General features: G+C 36.6%; 1 protein-coding gene across 2 annotated transcripts in view; it reads left to right on the top strand.

Moving 5' to 3' along the window:
• Positions 1-25,730, top strand: part of KLHL1 (kelch like family member 1) — a gene marked incomplete at both ends in the record, with an annotated part of 232,836 nt that overhangs the window by 182,072 nt on the left and 25,034 nt on the right. For both annotated transcript variants that reach the window (XM_082753437.1, XM_082753436.1), the window contains one exon: positions 3,458-3,682. In XM_082753437.1, coding sequence (XP_082609563.1) covers positions 3,458-3,682 — 225 coding nt within the window. The remainder of the gene's footprint in view (positions 1-3,457; positions 3,683-25,730) is intronic.

The raw sequence follows: 25,730 nt of genomic DNA, 5'->3' as shown, positions 1-25,730 counted from the left end.
GTGATTCTGTAATTAATGATGAATATTCCTAGCAGTTGGCCAAAGCTAACATTAACATAGTATGAGAACAAGATGAAGACGATAAATGTCTTTTTCTAAAGCCTCCACAGCAATGAGGCAAAGTACTGTGTATTAGGATTTTCAGAAGGTCTCTGAGGCACATGCCTCTGCAAAATCTCTGGTGACTGTCATGGTGCATTAAAGCAAATCCTACAGCTTTTCTCACCAAAGCAGCCTAATATGTAACCTAATTTGGAGTTGAATCTGGCAATGAGCTCCTGGAGCCTTTATGCATCTTAAAGTATCCTCTGCAGTCAGGCTTGGGTTTGTCTCTTCTCATCTCTGTGAAGAAAATCCTTTTTATTTGATGAATCTATGATTTTGTCAGAAATAATAGCCTAGTTTTCTTCCTGGGTAATGGTAGAAGAAGATTATTTATTTTTTGACCAACCAGTTCCAGTACTTTTCAGTTTGTATTGGAATGAAGAACAGTCTAAACATTATAAAAAGAAGTAGACTCAAAATATAAACAGTATAATTCTTATTGGGTCTGTCTAGGATAAAGTTAAGGAATGGATGTAAGGCTGAAAGAGAAAATTAAATTCATATATTCAGTTCCACTATGTTGCAGGATTAGTGTGTTTCTGTTATCTCCAAGTAAATGCATCTGAAAATCTCTGTTGATGTTATCTTTCAGTGGTTTCACCACCTTTCTCTTGAAGGATGTTTCCAGGCTAAACATTACTTGTATTACAGTGTATTTTTAAACCAAATGTAGTCTCATGACTTCAATTCTGAGTGGCTTAGTTCTTATTAAAACTATTTTGCTTGTGTCTTTATACCCTATTAAATTTGAGAAAGCACATTCAAAACACTAATAATACCTGATAAATGGGGTAATTTTTTTTCTCTTTGTTTTTAAGTTAAAAAGAGGAGGCTTTGTAATTCTGTTGGGAACGAAAGAGTCAACAAGGAATTGTTAAGGTTTTAGTTCATGGCTCTGTATATTGTGCACGGATAGCTAAGTAATAATAAATAACATAATAATAAATAATAATAAAAATGTAATAATAAATATTAAATAACCAATAATAAATAACAATAAACTCAAATAAATATATGACATAATGGAGGATGAAGGGGATGGCAATAGTCTTCTACTCACTCTATTTAATTTCACAGTCTTAGATAAAGCTGTATCATATGAAATATACTTCAGCCAAAGGAAAAAAAAAATAAAAAATAAAGCATGCTTTTCTGACTATCATCAAAATACCTATAATATCTTAACTGATTCAATCATCTCCTATTCATCCATGATCTGATTTCATACCAGGACTATCTAAATTTGAAGGTATTTCTATTCTTGTCTGGATTGCAGTCTGGAATGTTACCAATACTTGAGAACATTTTAAAGGATCAGTACCTGTTCCACTTTGGAGCAGTTGTTGTCTGGTCAAAAAGACTGAATCAGTGGAGCACATGAGTTACATCACTAGCACACATACTTCAATTTGATTTCATCTAAATAGAACCCAGTTATTCAGGAACGTCCTGTGACAGGAGCCAATGTGTGGTAAGTGTGCAAGACTGGGAAATCAACATCAAAAATGCACTCCAGAACCAAAAGTAAAATCAAAACCAAAAATAGATCCCGATAGTTGTTGGTGTTTTTGTTATTGTTGTTGTTGTTGTTTTGTTTTCTTTTCTTTTTCCCTAGATAAGGTGGTTGCCTTACTGGATAAACTGATTTCAGACATCTAGCAAATTTGCGGTATAGAATTTAATAGTGCATTATGCCAAACTCAGATTTAACCAATATTAGGAAATATATAGTTTCTCATAATTCAAAGACTGTATTTGTTGTATTAGTACTAATTTCTTAAATCAGAATAACAAAACTTCTAAATTGAATTCTGTATCATTGAAGTAGACGGTATTAGAGAAGTCATTTGCTTTTAACATTAATAGATTTGGTGCATAAAAAATTTCAAGTATTATAATGTAACTTTATTAATATCCATCACTATAATACGCCCTGCAGCACCACCAAACAACTGTATCAAATAATCTGTATTTTTATTTTTTCAAACCTCAAAATTAATACAATTACACAGATCAGTTTTAATTTAGGGATGAAAGGATAAATAAACATGTATCTGTTAATCAAATGTAAAATTTGGTTCATAGATTGTATGGCTTCATAAAACTAGCAGGAGATCTAATATATCCAGTTGAATTGTATATTATTGCTACTCTGCTACACTTAAATACAAATTGAATTTAAATTATATCTTTTTTAGTTCAATTAAAAAAAGCATTGCTTTCATTATGGTTGTTTCTACTTGGATCATTGCTCTACTGCTCCAAAGAATTAATGAATCATAAAAGAATTATTTCCAATGGAATTCTACTTTTTATTATAATCTAAATAGTTAGTTGGTAAAGCTCAATACCATAGCATAAATATGTTGATTCTTTCTGTTGGGGTATTTAAGCTTTGGAAACAAAACATTGTTATATTTATGTAGAAATAAAACACTAGTAACAGTTCACATGAATTATCAAATATCTATCATATCTTTAAATATTTGTGGGTATGCTTTACAATAATGTTTCGTAAACTCAGATTACAAATAATGGGATACAATGCCCATTCACTTTCTGTGATTTTGTTAAGTTATTATGCTTCCTTTATCTCTCTGGTTTTGTTAATAAATGTAATTTTGTAACTCATATTTGCATGTTTCATGCAAGTTACTTTTAAAAACTGAGGCTTCATGATTACCTAAGTTATTATGTATATGATGTTCTCTATAACTTTTGAGTTTATCTGTGAAAATACATCAAATGTGTAAGTATAGAAGGAAATATTTTTGCTACATATAGAAACATTCTTTAAATGTCTTGCTTGAGATTTTCAATACAACATTCTGTACATCCAGCAGAAACATGTCTGCAAAATACTCAACAGATGAGTACCTAAAATAAAAAACACAACACCACAACACCAAACCCAAACTGAAACAACTCCTCACCTTTGATGAAAATTCCACATAATTTCACAGGCATTTTTTTGCTCTTGTTGAAAAATTGGGATGAATTGTAGCAAGATTAGTTATCTCAGACAGTTATACCACTGAACTGTAAGAAAAACAACACAAACAAACAAACAAACAAAAAACACACAAAAAAACCCATAAAGCTAGGGGAAACTTATTCAGGCTTATAATACATTGATTCTGTATGGTTTTTGTACAGTTTGTTTTTCCACTTTCATGCTGATAATAATAACCATAGCAATCCTGGGACTACACTTTCTAAAGTAATGTAAAATACTTATCAAATGTTGTAAGTAATCAGATAATTGCATTAAAGTTTTTACTTTAACATTTTAGAAAAAAAAAAAAAAAGTAGCCAATTTTATATACATTGTCCTATTATTTTGTCTTATCAGGTGCTACAACTATTGAAAAATATGATCTCAGAACAAATATATGGATCCAGGCTGGAGTGATGAATGGCAGGAGGCTTCAGTTTGGTGTTGCTGTCATTGATGACAAGCTGTTTGTCATTGGAGGCCGGGATGGTTTAAAGACGTTAAACACTGTCGAATGTTACAATCCAAAGACAAAGGCTTGGACTGTGTTACCACCAATGTCAACACATAGGCATGGTTTAGGTAAGGAAAAAAAGTTTGAAAAATATAACACATTTTTCAGATACATATTTTAGAGTGCAGAATTTATTTTTTTTAAGCTATGGTAGCGCTCAACACTTTCAACAGTAGCAATCAGTAAGGACTTACATTGTTCTTCTTTGATCACTAAAAATATAAAGAAGGCTAAGACACTTTTTTACTATTTACCAAAGCATGAATACTTAGGAAAAAAAAAAAAAAAAAAAAAAAAAAGGAAAAAAAAGAAGAAGAAGAAAAAAAAGATGGACAGGGAAAGAAGCCCGAAATTTACACAGATCAGATTGGTGAGAATATTCAGGCTTGCTTTCAAAAATGTTGGTAAAGATATCTTTTTTTACCAAACAATCAAGTTGTTATAGACTTTCATTTAAAGTATTATATTTAAAGTATTATGTGTTTTTATTTATCCACTCTGATAGAAAATATACTGAAGAATATATACACTATGTCAGTGACAGACTTTACAAAGTATTTGTAGCAATAGTTCCATCATGACCACATGAGCACATTTTCCCATAGCCAGTTTCAGTCAGGCTTTTTAAAGGATCATCCATACCATTCTCAGCATTAATCAGCCTGTGTTGTATTCCTGTTCTCCTGTCTTTCTTTACTACTTACTCTACTAGCCACAAACCAAAAATTGCCTGATAGAAGTGATCTGAAGTGATCAGAAGGGTAAATCTGATATCTGAACTCTCCTTTCCATATGGTTTCTTCATTTTCAGAATCTAAAATGAAGATAAACTCTTTTCTTGTCCTTATATGTCTACAACTGTTTATTTTAGCCATCTCTATTTATTTTCAATGCAGGAAAAAAAAAAAAAAAGGACATTTCTAAAATATAATTTATGATATCTACTTTGAATATCTTTCTTGCAATGAAATGGGTCACACATTAGAATAAAATTTGCCTATACATATGCATACTTTTAACATTTTTGTTATATTGACCTGACTTTAACTTCTTAATAGTAAAAAATTGTTCAATTTTATTTTCCAAGGATATTCAATGATATGAGATTTAAATTAATATAATTTCAAGTTTCTGAAAGACAATAGAATTACACCACACACTACTAATGTTGAGTTAAAATTAATTCAATACATACACCTTTTATTTTACCTTTTGTTATATATTAGAACTGTTGCAAATGAAAATCTACATATCCCATAATACTTAACATGGTATGCTATGAAATATAATACATATTAACTACCTGAAGTCAAGAGTCCCTGTTTTTCGCAAAATAATGTTATAATATTACTGGTAGCAGTGGAAGCTGCCTCAACCATGACTTTATTGTTGATTAACTTCTAGTTCGGCATTCATTTTATTGTTTGTTTGTTTTTGACACTTCTGGGCAATGTGTTAGCTATGTCGAAATCTTTAGTATTGTATCTATTTTCCTACTGAGAAATTGCTGGAATCTACCAAAAACTAGAAAATAAGATCAGTGTCGACCAGTTAGTAACGTCATTACCATTTGTTGTTATTAGCCATCCTACATCTCAACTACAACTTCATGTTGTTGTTCTTGTTTTCAACATTATTATCGTAATTGTTGTTATCATCATTATCATTATTTGCCAGATTGTATATTTGCTTTAGATGATGATGGAATGGAATTTGAAGATACTCAAAGAAATATGCCTTTTTTTTTTTTTTTTTTTTTTGTCTGCTCTCACTTTTGAAAATAAGCAAAAGAAATCTGTACTGTTGCCTTGATATAAAATGTGCTCTTTCTTTCATGCATATCATATTCCTATGGTACAAAGAAAAAAAAAAGCAAACAAACATAATAACTTTTTAATTCAATTACATAAGTCATTTTTTGGCGTTTGAAAGATATATTTTTATTCTTTATGTGATGCGATTTTTTCTCATAAAGAAAGGAATTTAAAATCTATAGAATAAACGAATCAGAATGTAATATATAAGTTACAGAAAGCTGAGTTGCCCATTATGTGTTTTGCTAAAATAATCTGGTTTGATAGAATTGCTCCACAGTCCAGAAAATCAGAATTGGGAAAGGCATATTAGGTTATCACGTCCATTCCACTGAGTTACAATTAGCAGCGAGTGCTGTAGTGTACTCTATCACTGTTGCACAAAATCAAGTTGCATTTTTTTCCTGCCATTTGACACATATCATAATATGCATTTATATAGTGGCTGGCATAATGCAGTTTTGCTGCATGGTGCACAAATCTTAGAATAAAAAGTAATGAAGGTAATCTATGTCAAATGGCATCATAATACTAAATAGCTCTGTGGTTTGAAATTGTTTCCTATGCCAAATTTAATTACAACATTGCAGAAATACATATAATGTCTTTTATAGAGTGTTCCAGAATTTCACAGAATCTATTACTTTCAGTGCTATTACCAAAGAGTGGTAAAAATGCAGTGACTTGAGCTATTACATACAAAAGCATTAAGAAAGCAGGAAAAACTTGATAGAGAAATACTTTTCTCAGTGCCAAGACAAGTTGGAGCCATGATCCAAAAGCTATTGTAAGCAGTTCAAAAAATTTATCATTCAAGATTGACACTTCTATGGGTGCTCTTGGTCAATAGATTTAGAATATACTTTTATATTTTAAGCAAAGCTGTTCAGGAATGTTGAGTTTTTGACAAAAAAAGTTGTTATGTTTTCCACAGGAGAAAAAAGAAGTACTTGAGGTACTTGAGGTTAAGGGGAAACAATTTGTTTGTGTTTGTGTGTGTGTGTGTATGAACTTTTGAATTTTTATATTGAAGAAATTGGGGCTTTTTGTAAAAAATAAAAATGTGAAATGATGAAATACATAAAAATTGGGACTGGTGATGATGAAAATGGTTAAATCCAAAATTTTCCAAAATTGTTTGGAAAGCAATATAGATATGCTCTTTATTTAAAATTGTACAGGAACTATATTATTTCCTGACAAGCTCTGCTAATAGAATTTGTGTTTGTTTGTTTGATTTAATTTATTTATTTATCCAGGAATCCCATAAAGTTGTTATTTTAGTTAAAGACCTTTTTAATGAGATGAATCTACAATAAGAAATCCTTTTTCATTTGTTTTTGAAAACATACATTATGTTATATACATGTATTTTTGATGCTAGAGCTGCCTAAATTAGATTTTATATACAAGATTAGAAGCAGACTAGATTAGAAGCAGACCTCCCCTCCCCCCCCCCCTCTTCTCTTCTCCTTTTAAAATCTGTAATTTCTAAAAATATATATATATAGTCTAAAATTTCTGCAGATTTTAAAAGGTGCCTTTAGTACAAATATCAGAAAAAAAAAAGCAATATATAAATCGCCTTGAAACAGGTGAAGGACAAGCTGAATGTAACAAGGAAGTTGGTACTACAGGGTTATAATGAATTGTTGAGTGGAATAGAAATTATGCAGATTAAAGATGCAGTTCATGACGTGAACACAGAGAATAATCACCTTACTTCATTTTATGGGAAATAAACTTTGTTAGACATTTAGACAGTGTACAAGCTGTCTTGAGTTTTACCTTTTTCATAAAACATTTAGCTGTAAATTATTGTTATTCAGTGCTGGAAATCTAAAGATGAATGACATCAGTCTTTAGACCTAAACAGAAGGATAACTTTCAAGTCAGTCAGAGTTTAACTCATGTCTTCCATTAAAAACAAACAAACAAAACAAACAAACAAAGAAACTTCTACTGTGGCAATGAAATTGTTTTAGATAGTGCTGAAGCCCCAGTAAATACATGTTTTTCTATATAGCTATAATTTATCAAAAAGACATTCAAGGCAATGGAGAAAGCATTAAAGCAGATTAACTAAAAGTTTGATACAGCTTTAACAGTTACATGGTAACTATAAAATAAACAGTAAAAATGTAGAGAATAAAGGGATCCTTTTTCTTTCTCCACTGGTTTGCAAGATTGCATCTTTTTATGTACCACCATTTCTGAGCTACTGAGGAGGAAAACTGGGAAAATCACATCTTTCATTAAAAGATAAATGAAAATATATGTGCTAGTAAAATAAAAAGGGTTTTCTAGCAAAATAATTCCAGTTTTTCAGTATGTTGAGTGTCTGTGGAGCAAACTGCTATGAGGAGACAACAAAACAGGAGGTCAATAGACACATGCATGAGAATCTGAGATTTCATTATAGATAAGTAGGCAGATATGAACCTCTGGTGTCCTAATGGACAGAAGGCCAAAAAGAGAAAGTCAAGAAGAAACCAATGTCAGTAACAAGCAGAGAATTATATTATCATTAAAGTCAAGAGAGCAATCTTATAGTAGCTCATAGCCTGTTGGTATGACAAAACTGAAATTATTTGCAAATAATTAATTTGCAAAGAAAGTGCTGTAACCACTCTCACTATTAACAAATAAAAGAATTCTTAAAAGATACAATCATGGTTTGCAGCCCCAAAGTAGAACACTGTATAAAGGAAACTTCCAGATCTTATTTTGATAAAGCATACTGATAACTGTCAATTGCTCATTTCATAGGCATCTGTTTGTTGTTGTTGTTGTTGTTGTTGTTTTCAAGCAGTCAAACCCAATAATCAACTTGAAAATAATACAGGCCTTCATACAACCCTACATGTATACTACTGATTGAGTTCTACTCTATTAGGTGATGACATTCCATATTTCCAGATATATGACACTCAATTGTTGGATATTTAGATACTCTGAACAAATGACCATGTGTCATGGTTCCACTTGAGTGGGCAGCCGAGCTCCACCACAGCCGCTCTCTCACTCCCCTCCTCAAAGACGAACGGGGAGAAAATAAGATGAAAAGGGCTCTAAGGTTGAGATAAGGACAAGCAGATCACGCAGTAATTATTGTAATGGGCAAAACAAACTCGGCATAGGGAGATAGTAAGATTTATTGCTTATTACTAAAAAGCTAGAGAAGTGAGAAACAAAGGAAAGAACCTTCTCCCCCCATCCACCCTCTTCCACGTCCTTCCCCCAAGCGGTGCAGGGGAACAGAGGAATGGGGGTTACGGTCAGTCTACAGCGCTTCTTCTCTGCTGCTCCTTCTCAATCACTCTCGTCCCCTGTGCTGTGGGGTCCCTCCCATGGGATGCAGTCCTTGATGAACTCATTGGGTGTGGGCTTCCCACAGGCAGCAGCTCTTCCAGAACTGCTCCAGATATAGGTCTGTACCATGGGGTCCATCCCTCAGGAGAAAACTGCTCCAACATGGGTCTCCCACAGGCAGCAGCTCCTGCCAGGTCACCTGCTCCTGCGTGGTCTCCTCTCCATGGGCTACAGGTCTGGCCTGGAATCTGCTCCGGCAGGGGTCTTCCACAGTTGGCAGCCTCCGTTGGTGCAGGGCCACCTGCTCCACCGTGGTCTCCTCCACGGGCTGCAGCGTGGAACCCTGCTCCACCGTGGTACTCCATGGGCTGCAGGGGGACATCCTGCTTCACCATGGTCCTCACCACACGCTGCAGGGGACTTCTGCTCCGGCGCCTGGAGCACCTCTCCCCCTCCTTTTTCACTGACCTTGGCGCCTGCAAGGCTGTTCCTCACTCCCTTCACTCTCCCAGCTGCTATGTGGCGCAGCGTTTTTTTCCCTGTCTTAAATATGCTCTCACAGAGGTGCAATACAACATCGCTTATTGGCTCAGCTCTGGTCAACAGTGGGGCCCTTCCCAAACATGGGGCAGCTTCTAGATCCTTCTCACAGAAAACACCCCTATGGCCCCCTGCTACCAAAACCTTGCCATGTAAACCCACTACACCATGATGTCTGTTCAAATCAAGATTAAATTGTCAGAACTGTGTGTTTGATACATGCCAAATCTGCAGTACATTCTGATTGTGAAGGGTGCCTGAAGTGCTTTTGGACTTTTACAAATTGTCATTCATGAACACCTAATACTTTAGTCATGAAGAACACATTTGTTTATAACATATGTGCTTCAAGAGTATAAATTTCCACTGCCTTGTTCATTTGTGTAACAAGAATAAACAGTTTCCGAAGATTATTCACTAGGATTAATTATAAACAGTATGACTGGAATGAAAAACGGAACTGCTCAAGTAGAAACACTCATGTGATGCACACCAAAAGAGTTCTTTGAGTCAGGATCTTGTTGGAAAGATCTTGCTTTTTTGCACTGGTAAATTTCTTCAGCTATATCTGCATCTCACAAGGCACTACTATGATGGATATGTGTAATCTTGCTCAATGTGTGGTATGTTCAAATTGTGCATTGCCACAGATAGGAAAATAAAATAAAAATCTTGAATCCTCAAAAACTATAACCTTCTAAGCATTAAGCAGAGTGGAATAGTTTTTCAAGAGGCTGTCTAACTACAATACAGCAATGGTCTGACACAGCTATATTGCTTGACATTCAAGAAGCAGCTGGTTAGAGGTTAATTTGAGAATTTTTCTTTTATTCAGTGTTGAATAGAACTATGTACCTCTATGTCATTAAATTATTGTTATTTTTGAATGTTGAAATATCAAGAGAAATATCTAATTCTAGCTTTCACTCTTTGTTGACAGAAGATTTGAGCCTTTAAAGCATTTTCTCTGCAATGTTGATTTGCATGTATATTAGATTTTTGCTTTGGATTTTTTCTTTTAATCATCAGGAGCATTACAGGGATATATTTTTTTTGAATTATAATGTACCTTGTCATTGTACTTTGCACCTTAGTAAGTAGCATATCATGACCCAATTCACTAAAGAGCTACAAATCATAATGGCAACACTTATAATAATTTCTGAGTCAGGTTCTCAGGATAATAGTGTGGCAGGGTTGAGAATCTCTTATCTCATCTACAAAACCAAATGTAAATAAAGAGGTTGCAGGCAGATCTTTACCTCTATAAATTTGCATTATATTAACATGTCAGTTTAATATTGTCTGGCCCTAGAGGGCAAGGGTATTTTCATAACTCTTTTAATCAGCCTTAATACCAGCCTCTGAATAAAGATAGGGAGAGGTATTTTCTACAACATGTCATTGAATATTCACTGAGGAAGGTAGGTCAGGTCTAATTCTTCAATTTATCACATCCTAAATTCTCAGTTTTGCCTATGGCTGTCCTATATGCAGTATCCCAAGAACTATAATGGTGTTTCACACCCAGTTAAAATTATGGTTGTGAAAATTAAATTTCAGGTTTAATTAACTGATGCATAATTTAAAACAAGATAGACTTTACTGTCGTTATTTTTCTTTATTTGAGAGCACTTGTATGGAAGAAAAGTGGTTTACAATTTAAAAAGGGCAAAAATAGAATCAGACAAAGCAGCAAGATTAGCCAGAATGATTACAGAATTGTCTATTTCTGTGGATGTGTGTGAGAAAGGAGATAGGTAGAAATTTACAGCTACCTGGAAAATGAATAAAGTCAGATCTTAAAGAGGTGAAGTAAAGTGTGGGTATTACTTGATCAAGTTTCATTCTTGGATTACAAGTCACTAATTTATTTCTCTCATTACTTTCAATTTCATGATAAAACAAAGTCTGTCCTCTTCTTAAAAGGTAATTTCCTCATTAAAAAAAAAAAAAAAAAAAAAAAAAAGTTGTTGGATACAAGTTTATCCTTCGAAGTTAAAATTCTGTCTATGCAAAAATACAAATGCAGAGAACACAGTACAGTTTACATGTAAAATTTAAAATTTCACAGGGTTTAAATGCATTAGGTCTATCATGAAGATGCAGAAAGGCAAAGCTAGAAATAAGATAGGCTGTGCTCCTTTATTTTATAACACCACAGAAAAGCAATCTAAAAATCCCATTCCAATCTTCAAGTATAAATAATTGAACCTGTGCAGATCTCAGCACCTAGTTAAGCATAATAGGTATTTTGTTACATAGGTTTGTGAAGGTAATTGAAGGGAAAGTGCATGCCATTGCACACTGGATTATATTCATTTTTACATCTCATTTAGCTGAAAAATAACACTGTTTCCTTTCATAAAGCCCTGAGTCTAAATAATTAGCAGAATTATTTTCCAGGTGAAATATATATGTGTGTATATATATATATATATATATATATATATATATATATATATATATTCTTCCCCTGCAGAGTAAGATGTTATTGAAACTAATTATCCTTCTTTCTTGGGAGGTGAATAGAATAAAACAGTTCAGTTGGAAGGAACCTTCAAAGATCATCTAATCTGACTACCTGACCACTTCAGGGCTAACCATAAGTTAAAGTGAGCGCATTATCCGATTGCCACTTGAACACTGACAGTGACGGGACATCAACAGCCTCCCTAGGAAGCCTGTTCCAGTGTTTAATCATCCTCAGAGTAAAGAAATGTCCTTAATCTGAAGGTCTGAGGTCCAATCTGAACCTCCCCTGGTGCAGATGTGTTCCGTTCTCTTGTGTCCTGTCATTGGTGAAAGGGAAAAGAGATCAGCGCCTCCTTGTTCATTTCCCCTCCTTAAGCAAGTTGTAGAGAGCAATGAGGTTGCCTCTCAACCTTCTTTCCTCCAGACTAGACAACTCAAATATTCTCAGCTCCTCCTAATAGGAAATGCCTTCCAGACTTTTTACTAGCTTTGTTGCCCTTTGTTGCCTTTGTTTGATGCTTAACATCCTTTCTATACGGTGGAGCCCAGAACTGTATGCAATATTCAAGGTGAGACCACACCAACAGTAAATATAGAGGAAGAATCACCTCTTTTGACTGGCAGGCTATGCAGTGTTTAATGCATCCCAAAATGCATTTTGCCCTCTTGGCTGCAGGAGCACACTGCTGACTCATTGTTGAGCCTATTGTCAAACAGCACCCCCAGATCCCTTTCTGCAGAGTTGCTCTCTGTCCACTCTTCTTCCAGTTTGTACATATGTCCGGCATTATTCTCTCCCAGAAGCAGAAACTACCATTTTCCTTTGCTGAGCTTCATGTCTTTGCTGATTGCCCAGTGCTCCAATATATGAGATCCATCTGTAAGGCCCCTCCCTTGTACCATCAGGGAGTCAACAGTACCTCCAAGTTGATTACCCGTAAACTTGCTGAGTATGCATTCCAATCATTGATAAAACTGTTGAACAGAACTGGCCTCAAGACTGAACCCCGGAAAAAAGAACCATAGTGACTAGCCAGATGTAGCCCCCTGAGCTCCGCTATCAAGCCAGTTCATCACCCAGCACAGCGTGAAACTTTATTTCACAGTTGGACTATTTATCCAGAAGGATGCCATGAGGGACAATATCAAAGCCCTTATTAAAATCCAGAAAGATTATATCTGCTTCCTTCCCTTCATCCACCAAGCAGTTGACCTTAGCATAGGAGGAGATCAAGTTACTATGGCAGGATTTTTCCTTCATGAACCTATGTTAACTATGCCTGATAATAGCTTTGTTCTTTAAATACCTTTCAGTATCACCCAGGACAATCTTCTCCATAACTTTTCTTGACACTGAGGTTAGACTAACAGGTCTGCAGTTTTCTGCATATTCTCTCATGTCTTCTCTTATGCCCTTTTTGTGGTTGGGTTTAACACTGCCTAGCTTCCAGTCAGCAGGGACTTCCAAACCTTCTGGTAAATTGTTTAGAGAGATCCAGATATAACATCCACTCTAATTCCTTCAGCACTCTGGGGTGAATCTCAACAGGTCCCATGGACTTACAAATGTTGGGCTGATACAACTGTTCCCTTAAAATGTTGGTGACCACACTAATAGAAAGTCACTTCTCCCCAAGCCATGGTCCTTGAGCTCTAAGGTCCAGGCAGCCCAAGATCTGTCTTTAGTATTAAAAAAAAAAAAAAAAAAAAAAAAAAAGGAGAGAGGAAAAAGAAAAAAAAAATCATTAAATGTCACTGCCTTTTCCTCATCCTTACTTAGATCATCATCCCTTTCAGTTATCAGTCTGATGATTTCCTTTGACCTCCTTTTGCTGTTGACTTTTTTTTAAAGAAGCTTTTTTTATTGTTTGACACCACAATGGCCTATGTCAACTCAAGTTGAGATTTGGATTTTCTTGTGTATTTCCTGAGAGTGCAAACTCTGTACTCTCCATGTGAAGCCAGACCTCGCTTCCAGAGGTCATGTACTTTCTTTTTCTGCTGTAGTTCCATGTGGAGTTCCTTGTTCAGTCAGGCAGGTCTGCTGTCCTGCTTGCTTGACTTGTGGCACAAAGGAATTGTCTGCTCATGGGTTTTAAAAAATGATTCTTCAAAAGCAAACGGCTCTCATGGACACCTAAACCCTCAAGAACTGATTCCCAGGGGATGCTGCTAATTAGCTCCATGAGGAGCTTGAAGCTTTCCCTCTTAAAGTCCAGGGAGTGGCAATTCTGCTGACCTTTTTTGCTCCTTACACCAGAGATTTTAAGCTCAACTATTTCATGATCACTTCAACCAAGACAGCAGCCCACTGTCACGTCTGTCACAAGACCTTCCCTACTGTCAAACAACAGATCTAGTAGAGCATCTTTTCTAGTTGATTCAGTCAGTATTTTTGTCAGGAAGTTATCTTCAGCATGCTTTAGGAATTTTCAGGACTTGTGTTTCTCCCCATTACTGGGAGGACTGAGAAAAATGTTGTCTATGCTCCTGAGACCTTTAGCTGTCTCCCCAGGGCCCTGAAATCTTTTTGATAGACTTCAGGCTTCCTGTAAGTATGTTTTTGGTACCCACTTGAAAAAGGAGGAGTGGGTAATAGTCTGACAGCTGTATTATGCTCAACAACTTCCTGGTAACATCCCTGACCCAAGCCCCATGGAGGCAGCAAACTTCTCTGTGAAGAGGATCTGGTCTATAGATAGGAGCCTTTGTTCTCTTCGCAAGGAAGTCACCTATGACTACAACTCACTGCCACTTCTACATGATGTTGGTACTGGTGCTGCACTTGCTGCGAGACCTTGGCTGATCTAAATTTGAAGGGAGGATTTGCACAGATAGCTTTTTTTTTTTTTTGTCTGCCACACTTAGAGACTTATACCTATTTAGTAACAGAAGCTCTGTGGGTAGACAGGGACTTCTCTTATGGCTCCATGTACACTTCTGCTCCTCAGTGTCCCAAGAGTTCCAGCCTTTATCCTGATGCAGATCAGATACCAGGCCTGCCACAGCAGTGGCCATGCTACCTTGGCATGGGTATAGCAGAGAGGGCAGAGCATGGCTCTCTTGATCTATATTACCTTTTCGGACTCCCAGCTGCTTTTCAGTCTCCCTGTCTCTTCCTGAGGCTTGGCCACGAGGCAGAGCATCTACAGGGCCACCAGGCAGGGCATCTACATGCACACATCTTGCACAGGTGTGTGCTTACACTCTCCATCCTGAGTAAACCCCAGGCCCACTCCACCTGAGCAGGTAGTCGCATGAACTACCTGGAGTAGTGGCATTAGCCCTTCCTGGTGCTGGAGGCACTGAAGCAGACAGCATGGCTTTCTGCCAAGTGGTCACAATGTCTGTGCCTCCTTGCTGCCACACAGCCGATAGAATATTGTTTAACGTGTTGCTGTGGGCTAGGGAGGCTTCCAGGGCTGCAGGCCTCACCTGCTGGTGAAGAGAGCAGGCAGGTAAGGCAGGCTGCCTACAAACCATGACAGAGCGCACTGCCCTTCTCACGAGCCATTCCACTGCCATGCAAATACCCCTGTCCATGCTCTTTGGCACTCCCTAGGAGTGGGTCATACACTTCTTCCTTCTGTTTTGAACTGGCTTTGTTGTCAACTGATTCCACCCAACTCTCATGGAGCCTTCGCATGAGATGTGTCCCCTGCTGGCCAGTTCCTCCACACACAGCAAACACAGTATAGTGCCTCCACACTTACAGTACACGGCAGACAACAGATGCAAAAGCTTGTGAAGAAACTTCCACAAAAGTCATAAATACTACTGAGGCACTGTGCCATGAGGCACAGTCCCCAGAAGCTGTTGGAGCACTACCCTAGTCCATCAGAAGACTCAATTTAGTCTGAACTTCCAAAAGTGGATGAAACTTTACAGGCCTGGAGCTGCAGGGGTGCCTGGGGCCTCTGGCTCAAACCGGGGACAGAGAAGATAGGTTATTCACTGGTGGATGTGAGTAAATTCTTAACAAGTTTGCAGATGCCACAGAGCTATGAGAACTATGAGAAGTGATTGGTTGATACACCAAATGGTTGTTTAGCCATCAGAGACCTCAACAGGATGGACAAATGGGCTGATAGAATTTTAATGAAGTACAACAAAAAGAAATACTGTCCTGCACTTGGGGAAGAATAATTCCATGCATCAGTACAGGATGGGGGGTGACTGGCTGGAAAGTAATTTTGCAGAGAAGACCCTGGGGGCCTGATAGGCAATGAGTTGCATGAGTTACCAGCAATGTGTGCTTACAACAAGGAATGTCAACAGTATCCTGTGATGCTTTGGGAAGAGTGTAGTCAATAGAATAAGGGAGACGATCTTCTCCTGCTACTTACCACTGGTGAGACACACCTGGCATACTGTGACCAGTTCTAGTCTCCCCAGTACAAGAGAGATTTGGACATACTGGAGTGAAGCCATTGAAAGGCCACTAAAATATTAAGAAGCTGGAGCATCCCACATGCAAGGAGAGTCTGAGGGAGCTCAGGCTGCTTAGCCTGGAGAAGGCTCATGGGGTTCTTATCAATGTACAAAAATACTTGATGGAAGGGACTAAAGAAAATGAAGACAGGGTGTCCTCAGTGGTATTGAGTGAAATACAATGTGAAATACAGGAAAAATAATCTAAATATAAGGTGTTTTGTTTGTTTTACTGCAAGGCACTGGCACAGGCTTCCCTGAGAGGCTGTATGAGTATTTTTTGGAGATATTCAAAAGTCTTCTGGATGTGGTCTTGGGCAACTGGCTCTAGGTGACCATGCTTTGAGCAGCATGGTCCAGGCAATCTCCAGATATGCCTGCCAACTTTGACCACTCTGTAACAGATATACTTCAAGTGGATCTGGGAATTTGAAACTGTCATAGGACAATGGGAACAGGATTCCAGCCCATCAAATATCTTGTTTCTCAGGCTTCAGTCAGTTTTCTTATAAGCCTGATGCCTGATCATATGACAATACAACACAGAATAGAACACTGCCAAATGATTATATTTTTGTCAGTTTTAACACCATATTTAAATAACTACAGCAGTTGTTTGATGAAGACAATTGCTAAACATATTTTATAAATCCTTAGGGCTTGTAGCACAGGCTTATCATCCATGCTTAAATAACTATTCCATTACTAAGAAAACTGTTGAATCTACATTCAGCTGCTGCTGATGCAATGAACCAATTCCTTTTTATTTAATGAATGTCATCAACCATATCAGGATTTCCATTTCTGCATTACTTCATTTCACTCTTATGGTTTTATTTAAGCAGTTCCATACTAAGATTAAAAAGACTCATCTCATTTAACAATCTTTGAGATGTATTTATTTATAATTTTCATTTTTCTATAGTTACAATAAAGCATGGAACAAATAAAAAGCATATGTCTTACTAAATCTGTGAAGCTGACTTTGCACAATTTGAGGGGCCTCATCGCCTACTTACAATATTTGAAATCAAAACCATTTCATCAGTTTAAAAGAAGATTGGAAGTTTTTTTGTTTGTTTGTTTTTATTATTATTACATTTTTTCAGTATTACAGTTTAATTCTCCCAGAATGAATTTTGTATCTTACAAAGCAATGCACCATTCTCCAAAAATGGATGGATAGATCCTTTAGCTGATATGGATGACAGAAAGATGAGAGAAGGGAGTCGAAGTCTCTTCCAACCTAGAAATTCTGTGATTCTGATTCTGTGAAATAAAAGGAGTGGAAAGGATGATGGTGGCAACAGAAGAAGCAGGGAGATTTAGGGAGAAAACACACAGAGTTCTTTCAGTGACCTTTAATGTTCTTTTCATTTTTCAGAACACTATTTTTAAGATTAGATTGGTATGATTTTAATATTCCTGTATGATTTTTGCATTGAAAAGTAATCTGAAATTGTGAAAGTGCCTGATAATGAGTAAGCTGCTGCTGCATGTAGGAGAAAAGGAAATTTGCCTACTTAGTTACTTAGTTACTTAGTCCAGGCTTTCAAAATGTAACTTCTTAATCTTATTTTTTCTTCTTCTTCTTTTTTTTTCTTTTTCTTTTTTTTCTTTTTTTTTTTTTTTTTTCTTTTTTCTTATTTATTTATTTATTTATTTTCTTATTTATTTATTTATTATTTCCTTTAACCAGAAAACTGAACATATTACAGTCAATATTTCTCCTGTTTTCTACCACTATCGTGGCAGGCAGGAGAGTGTATGTTATAGCTGGTCTCTTTCTGGATATTACTCCACTTAATAGAAATCAGAAAAACAGAATTAGCGTCATCAACTTCAGTTTCAGAAAGTGTGTCAGGGAGACACTTGCGCTCTAAGGACAGAGCTCTGAGTAAATACTGGTTGAGTAAAATAATAGGTTTTCATAGCATAGCTTAGAAAAAATACAAAATTATTTATTTTTTAGTTATAGATTTCCATGTCTTCACTTTTCAATATGTGTTATTAATATTAATAATTGTAATAATTGAAAAACAAACAAACAAACAAAAAGAGAAAGCAAAAGAACTGTATAGTATGAGTACCTAGAAAGGGAATAATAATAAGAATATTAATAATACTAAATCCAACTGCATTTCTTTTAAAAAACAAAAACAAAACTGGTTGGTGGCAATTTGTCTGCTTGTATATGCAATGAGTTCTGCTTGTTATTTTTGGCTGCCTTTTCAGTCACACAGACATGGGTGTCTCAAATATATAAGAAGAGATTTTTTTCCATTTCAAAAGCTGTATATGCAATATTGTGATTTTTTATTAAGAATATTTAATAGTGAAGAGGAAATGAAAGCTTTTAGTTGGCACTGCATCAGAAAAGCAACAGCCTGACAACTTTATTTGATTTGATTAAAATAATTTGAAAGTTTTTCCAAAAAAATATTTTTATTGTGTTTGAAGCCATGTATTTTATAGATGCCTCATAAAGGAAGTTATTAGTTGTTTAAAGGAATGAAGGCATAAATTAAGCAATTACAACTTTTCTCTCAACTCTAATTTTATAAGTTCTAGGTATTTATCACAGTATCTAGGTATTTAGGTATTTATCTAGGTATCCTATCCCATTAATAACCAAAATTTGTACATTGTTACATTCAGCACATTCTGCAACAGTTTAGAAAGCTATATTTTGAGAGTAATTATTGAGAATGCATGACCAAAAGCATAATTAAAAAAATATATATATTAAAAAGGCTGGTGGAAATTTTGATCAGAACATTACCTGAAAGGAAGTTATGGGGAGTTGGAGGTTGTAGTCTTCTCACAGATGACTAGTGATAGGACAATAGGGAATTGCACTCCTCAAATTGCAGTACAGGAGGTTCAACTTGGAAATTAGAAGAATTTTTTTCTCAGAAAGAGTGGCTAGGCATTGGAATGGTTTGCCTAGGGAGGTGGTGGAGTCACCATCCCTAGGGGTGTTTAAGGAAAGGTTGGATGTGGTATTTGGGGACATGGTTTAGTGGATAATATTGGTGGTAGGGGGACAGTTGGACCAGATGATCTTAGAGGTCTTTTCCAACCGCAGTGATTCTATTCTTGTATGACCTTGGCAACTCCCAGAATGTTGTACAGTCTCAAGTGTACATAATTTACCAGTATTGCAAGGTGGGCATTTTTTATTTTCTTTGACTAATTTTCTTTGACTCAGACATGTGGGATGTATGTACAATTTTATTCTTCGAAAGCATTGGAATTGCCGCTGCGAGTCACTAAGTTTGCCTGTATTATCAATTAACTTAATTAGTTGGGCAGGAAGATGGGTATCTAGGTTCCAAAATCAGGAAAGGGCTGCACTGAAGATGTGGTCTCCTCTCTTTCAGGGTGGCTGTAAAGCTCTGGGATAAATCTCCACAGATTCTTCTGCAAGGACTATTCTTATTATGGGTCATGTTAATACAAAATGGAAAAGAGAAAAAGTGAGAGGAATGATAGGACACGGATAACTATGGTAACTAAGTGCCAGATGGCTCCCTGAATGTTTTTAATTTCATACAATACAGAGCTATGCAAGTAAGAAAAAGGAAGAATGCTCATCACAGACTAATAAGTGAGGGTCTCCACTGTAATGTGAATCCAGCAAAATAATCAAACTTCATATTATTCTATTATTTTGATACTTTGTCTAGTTGTGCCTTTTTTACTGTTATTATTATTATTATTATTATTATTATGGTCCAAAGAGCTGTGCAGGGATTGCCAAAAATCAACAGAAAACTGTTGGAAAGAGGTATGGATGATCAAGAAACTAAGAACAAGTAGCCAAACAGTTTATTGTTATTTGTCAGTGTTATTTGACAGACAATATCACCAAAAGGTATCTGGTATATTTGAATAATAATGAGTACTCAGTAGGTGATGTTGGGTGTGCCCCCAACACCAAAATGTCTCTGATATGTAATCTGTGTTAAGCAATAGACAAAGAATGGATGGAATATAAAAAGAATTATTTATCAGCCCACTGGAGTTGGAAAGAGGGTGCATGCATGAAGGGTAAAAGAGAAACAGTAGATTTGCTATTAAACAACATGAAAGAAAAACTATTATGCAGTTAGATGCATTGCAGAGATCTAGCTGTTTTTCCCATGGAGATGACTGTCCTGCAAACTATCTCACTCACTAGAACATGAATTTATGTTCTATATCTATATTGCTTTCATCAGTAGGCCTCCTGCAATTGTCAGTTTGACAGGTTTGTCTAGACCAGCCTTCAGAAGTTTATCATTATTCCCCATAACATAGAATCACCACAGAATCATAGAATCATTCAGGTTGGAAAAGACCTCTAAGATCATCTAGCCCAACAGCCAATGAGAGTGCGATATTCGTGCCCAAATTTAGCAAGTTTATACTGGATAATATATCTTATGGCTTGAACCTACTGCTGTAGATCACAGTAGACTGTGAGTCTGTCAGTAGATTTTCTGCAAAAGGACCACTGAATTTCACCCAGTCATTTCACTTTCTCAAAGACTTTGAACATGTCTTTCTAAATCCTATCAGTGTAGATATGAAAAGTTCAAGCAACACAGAAACTATCACATTGTTGTGTTCACAATTCCAAAAATCCTATATCCTCACTGGTTAAAATATGGAATATTATCCTAAGCCTGAATTTAACAGGTAACTATTTCCAGTCATTAGATCTCTTGTAGCAGAAATCATAAAATCTCTTTATATGGGTACTTATACACTATGATGGGAAATAATATGTTGATAAAGCCTACGTCTCTCATTGATTTTTCAGCAGGTTTTCCAGATTTCTAATGTTTCTTGTGTAATTCTTTCTGCCTCTCCATGTGGTTTACATTCTTTGCAAACACATCTACATCCATTAATTTTCATGGGTGTATTAGAGTTAGTTGGTACCAGCTGTGACTACAGGTTTCTCAATCTGTACCATTTTGCAATTTTGCTTCTCAAATATCTTCAGATATCAAAACAAAATTTTAAAAGGACACAAATCATTTTAAACAAGCATGATAATACTTTATGGAACTAATGGAATGCAGCACCATGTTGTTTTTTTGTTTTTGTTTTTGTTTTTTAATATATTTGCTTATTAGCTTTAAACATCAGTATATTTTATTTAAGTAATGCAAAATAATTATTTGCCCTCACATGTAATACAAACAAAACAGAATGAAATTTGATCTTGCAGAATCTGTCTAATATTTTAAAACACAAGGAGCCATAATGGCTCATTTGTTATGGAGCAAATGTAAGGATACGACTGCATTTGATATTCTGTAAAGAAGGAACCTTAAATATGAAAACTCACAGCAAGTTTGTACATGCTATAAGACAGCAACAGAGAAGATTACTTTTAGAAAGAATGGAAGGAATAATTTATCTACAGTTTTGACAGTAATTTTTCCTATTACAGAAGCAATGCAAACTGGCAAAAACGGACAATTTGTTATTGCACCACGTAATTTTTTTAAGCAAATTAAACTTTCTGATTTCTTCGTCTGTGTAGCAGTAACTATATATATATATATTTGGCAGAGGAGCAGGACATATATCTCACACCAAATCAGCATTTTTATTTTGTTATAACATAAAATTGCAACACTGCCCTCTGTCAGTGTAAGATTAGCTTACATGGAAATGTACATGATAGCAAAATGTGTAGATGTTATTCAACAAGATCAGAGAAGTTAAGAGAATACTCTAATGAGCTTTGAAAAACAGTTGAATTGGTAACACAATAGCAGGTGGTAAATGCAAAGTAATAGACATTGGGAAAAAATCTGAAGGAATTGTGCATCTTACAGGGTTTTATGTGCATAAACCCAGTAAAGTTCTAATCATGGAGAAGTCAGTGAAGACTATTTTCCATATAATGCTTGCTGTGGTGGTTTTACTCTGCTGGGCAGCTAAACACCACAACTGCTCTCTCACTCCCCCTCCTCAGATGAGGAGGGGGAGAAGTAAAGCAAAGAACAACTCATGGGTTGAGATAAGGATAATTTAATTAAAGGGAAATAATTATAATAATTAAATAAAGATTATTATGAACTAAACAATTTAACTAAAGGGAAATAAAAAGGGAAAGGGAAAAGGGAGGGGGAAAAGACAAAAAAAAAAAAAAAAAGGAGGAAAACAAACAAATAAAACAAATGAAGGGTATGTGGAAGTTCAGAGGAAAGAAATTACTCTCTACTTCCCACAAATGAGCTATGATTGACCACGTCCTTGAAGCAGGGCCTCAACGCATGTAGCTGGTGTTCGGGAGGAGGACCAACGTTTTCACAATGAGAGCCCACCCCTCCCCTCTTCTTCCTGTTTCCACCTTTCATTGCTGAGTGTGACATCATATGGTATGGAATATCCCTTTGTTTGGTTTAGGTCAGCTGCCCTGGTGATGTTTCTCTTCTCACTTTTTTGCCCACCCCCTAGAAGGGTTAGAGAGAGGCCCGATGCTGTGCCAACACTGCTCAGCAGTAGACACAACACTGGAGTGATAACACTGCTGTTCCAGCTACAAGTGCAGAGCACAGCACTGTATGGGCTTCTGCAGGGAAAGTTAACATTCCAGCTAGACCCAGTACAGCATCGTTATAATAAACTGTAGCAAATATTTTTTTGGATGATTTAATCTTTGTTGTTCATCATCTGGGAATGTTTATGACTTTTAGGGAAAACTGAGCACCCAGCCTGTGTTTATGAAAAGAAACTTCTGCCTGACTAACCTTATCTTCTATGACAAGATGACCTACTTAGTAGATGAGGGGAAAGCTGTAGATATTGCTTATCTTGATTTTATTAAAATGTTTGACACCATCTACAACAATATTCTTCTGAATAAACAGGCTGCTCATGTCTTGGAAAGGTATATGGTTCACTAGATGAAGAACAGGCTGGATGGCTGGACTCAAAGAGTCATGGTGAATGAAATTAAATCCAGTTGGCAACCAGTCACCAGTAGCGTCCCCCACGGGTCAGTCTTAGTGCCAAGTTTGTTCAACATTTTTTTCAGTGATTTGGATGAGTGGATCAAGTGCAACCATAGTAAGTTTACAGATGATACTGAGTTAGCTGGGACTAACTCAGGCTAGGAAGGCTAGGAAGGCTTTGCAAAGAGATCTGGATAGCCTTGATGGATGTGCCTGTGTCCAATTGCATGACATTCAACAAGGGTAAGTGCTGGGTCCTGCACTTGGGTAAGAATAACCCCATCCAGCAGTATAGGCTTGGTGAAGAGAGGCTGGAAAGTTCCTCATTAGAAAAAGACCTGGGGGAGCTGGTCAACAGCTAACTGATCATGAGCCAGCAGCGTGCCCAGGTGGACAAGAAGGCTAATGGCATTCTGATTGGTATCAGAAGTAGTGTGGCCAGCAGAACCAGGGAAATCATTGTCCCCTTCTAGGTGGCAATGGTAAGACCACACTTTGAGCAGTGTGTTCAGTTTTGGGCCCCTCACTACAAGAAGGATATTGAGCTGCTTGAGTGTGTGCAGAGGTGAGCAATGAAGCTGAAGGGAATAGAAAACAGATGTTACGAGGCTGAGGGAACTGAGGTTGTTTAGTCTGGAGAAGAGGAGGCTGAAGGAAGACTTCATCACTCTCTACAACTACCTGAGAGGAGGTTGCAGTGATGAGGGTGTTGGTCTCTTTTACAGAATCACAGAGTCACAGAATCACAGAATTTCTAGGTTGGAAGAGACCTCAAGATCATCGAGTCCAACCTCTGACCTAACGCTAGCAGTCCCCACTAAACCATATCCCTAAGCTCTACATCTAAACGTCTTTTGAAGACTTCCAGGGATGGTGACTCCACCACTTCCCTGGGCAGCCTGTTCCAATGCCTCACAACCCTTTCAGTGAAGAAGTTCTTCCTAACATCTAACCTAAAACTCCCCTGGCTCAACTTTAGCCCATTCCCCCTCGTCCTGTCACCAGGCATGTGGGAGAACAGGCCAACCCCCACCTCACTACAGCCTCCTTTAAGGTATCTGTAGAGAGCAATAAGGTCGCCCCTGAGCCTCCTCTTCTCCAGGCTGAACAAGCCCAGCTCCCTCAGCCGCTCCTCGTAGGACTTGTTCTCCAGGCCCCTCACCAGCTTCGTCGCCCTTCTCTGCACCCGCTCAAGCACCTCCATGTCCTTCTTGTAGCAAGGGGCCCAAAACTGAACACAGTACTCGAGGTGCGGCCTCACCAGAGCTGAGTACAGGGGGACGATCACCTCCCTAGCCCTGCTGGTCACACTGTTCCTGATACAAGCCAGGATGCCGTTGGCCTTCTTGGCCACTTGAGCACACTGCTGGCTCATATTTTCTCAGGTGACAAGCGATTGGATGTAAGGAAATGTTGTCAAGTTGCATCAGGGGAGGTTTAGATTGGACATTGAGAAGAATTTCTTCACAGAGAGAGTTGCCATGCATTGGAACAGGTTGCCCAGGGAAGTGGTGGAGTCCCCACCCCAGAGGTATTCAAGTGACTTGTAGATGTGGCACTAAGGGACAAAGTTTAGTGTTGTTACTCAGTAGGTCAGGTTAATGGTTGGGCTTGATGATCTTGAAGGTCTTATCCAACATAGATAATTCAATGATTAGGGTAAGAAGAAAAAAATCAACAACTGCAGAATATCTTCTCCTGTTTTTCTGTACAATCACAAATATATCTTACATGATTGCTGCTGCTTGCTTTCTGAGATGAGATATTGAGCTATATACATCATAAATAAAATTAAATATATGTTTTAATATTCTGGTAAAATTATAGATGAAATGTTGAACTAAAATATTTTTTCAAGAAGACCGCTCGGACCATATGAAATTGGAGAATGAGATCACTGAAGATTCTACAGAAAAAGACTTGATTCACACTTTATAAATAGTAATGTTTCAGTAATAGCTAGTAGGTTTTTTTTAATACTTGTCTATTTTAAAAAGAAACTACAGGAATAAGTTACTGTGAACATCAGGATGACAGTTATTCAAGCTCATTAATAAATATACTTTTAAACTGTGTTATATAAATAATATATATACAGATGTACAAATTAACCTTTGAATTAATGTCTGTTCTGAAGTAGAAAAAAACAGTTCTACTTAAAAAAAGGAAGCTTTACTTATTTTTTTTTAACTTTTTTTTTTTAAAAAACATATTCTTTTTTCCACAATATGTTAATATGTTTTCCATTCTCTGAAACTTTAATAATCTACTGTTTTCTCACTTTATAAGGAGTTCAAATTATGTGAAATGGAGCAAAATAAAAAAATATAAATAAATAAATAAAATAGATAAATAAATAAAAACACACTGGCTTATGAGTAGAATGGAATTTAGCCTAAGATTTCCAGAATAATACTTATTTGGGACTGGGGATTCACAGAATGCTGAATATCCCTGGGGGGGTTCCTAAGCTCACTGTATTGTAACAAATGCTGCTTAGCTCTGTCATATTTACCAGAGCCTTCTAAGCTTAACTGAAGATACCATGAGAATTCATCAGTTGCTTTGAACTGTTGATTTTAAAC

This window comes from Aythya marila (assembly GCF_965140915.1).
Source record: "Aythya marila genome assembly, chromosome: 1".
Lineage (NCBI taxonomy): Eukaryota > Metazoa > Chordata > Aves > Anseriformes > Anatidae > Aythya > Aythya marila.
Note: the sequence above shows the minus strand (reverse complement) of the source record. Positions and strands in the feature narration are given on the sequence as shown.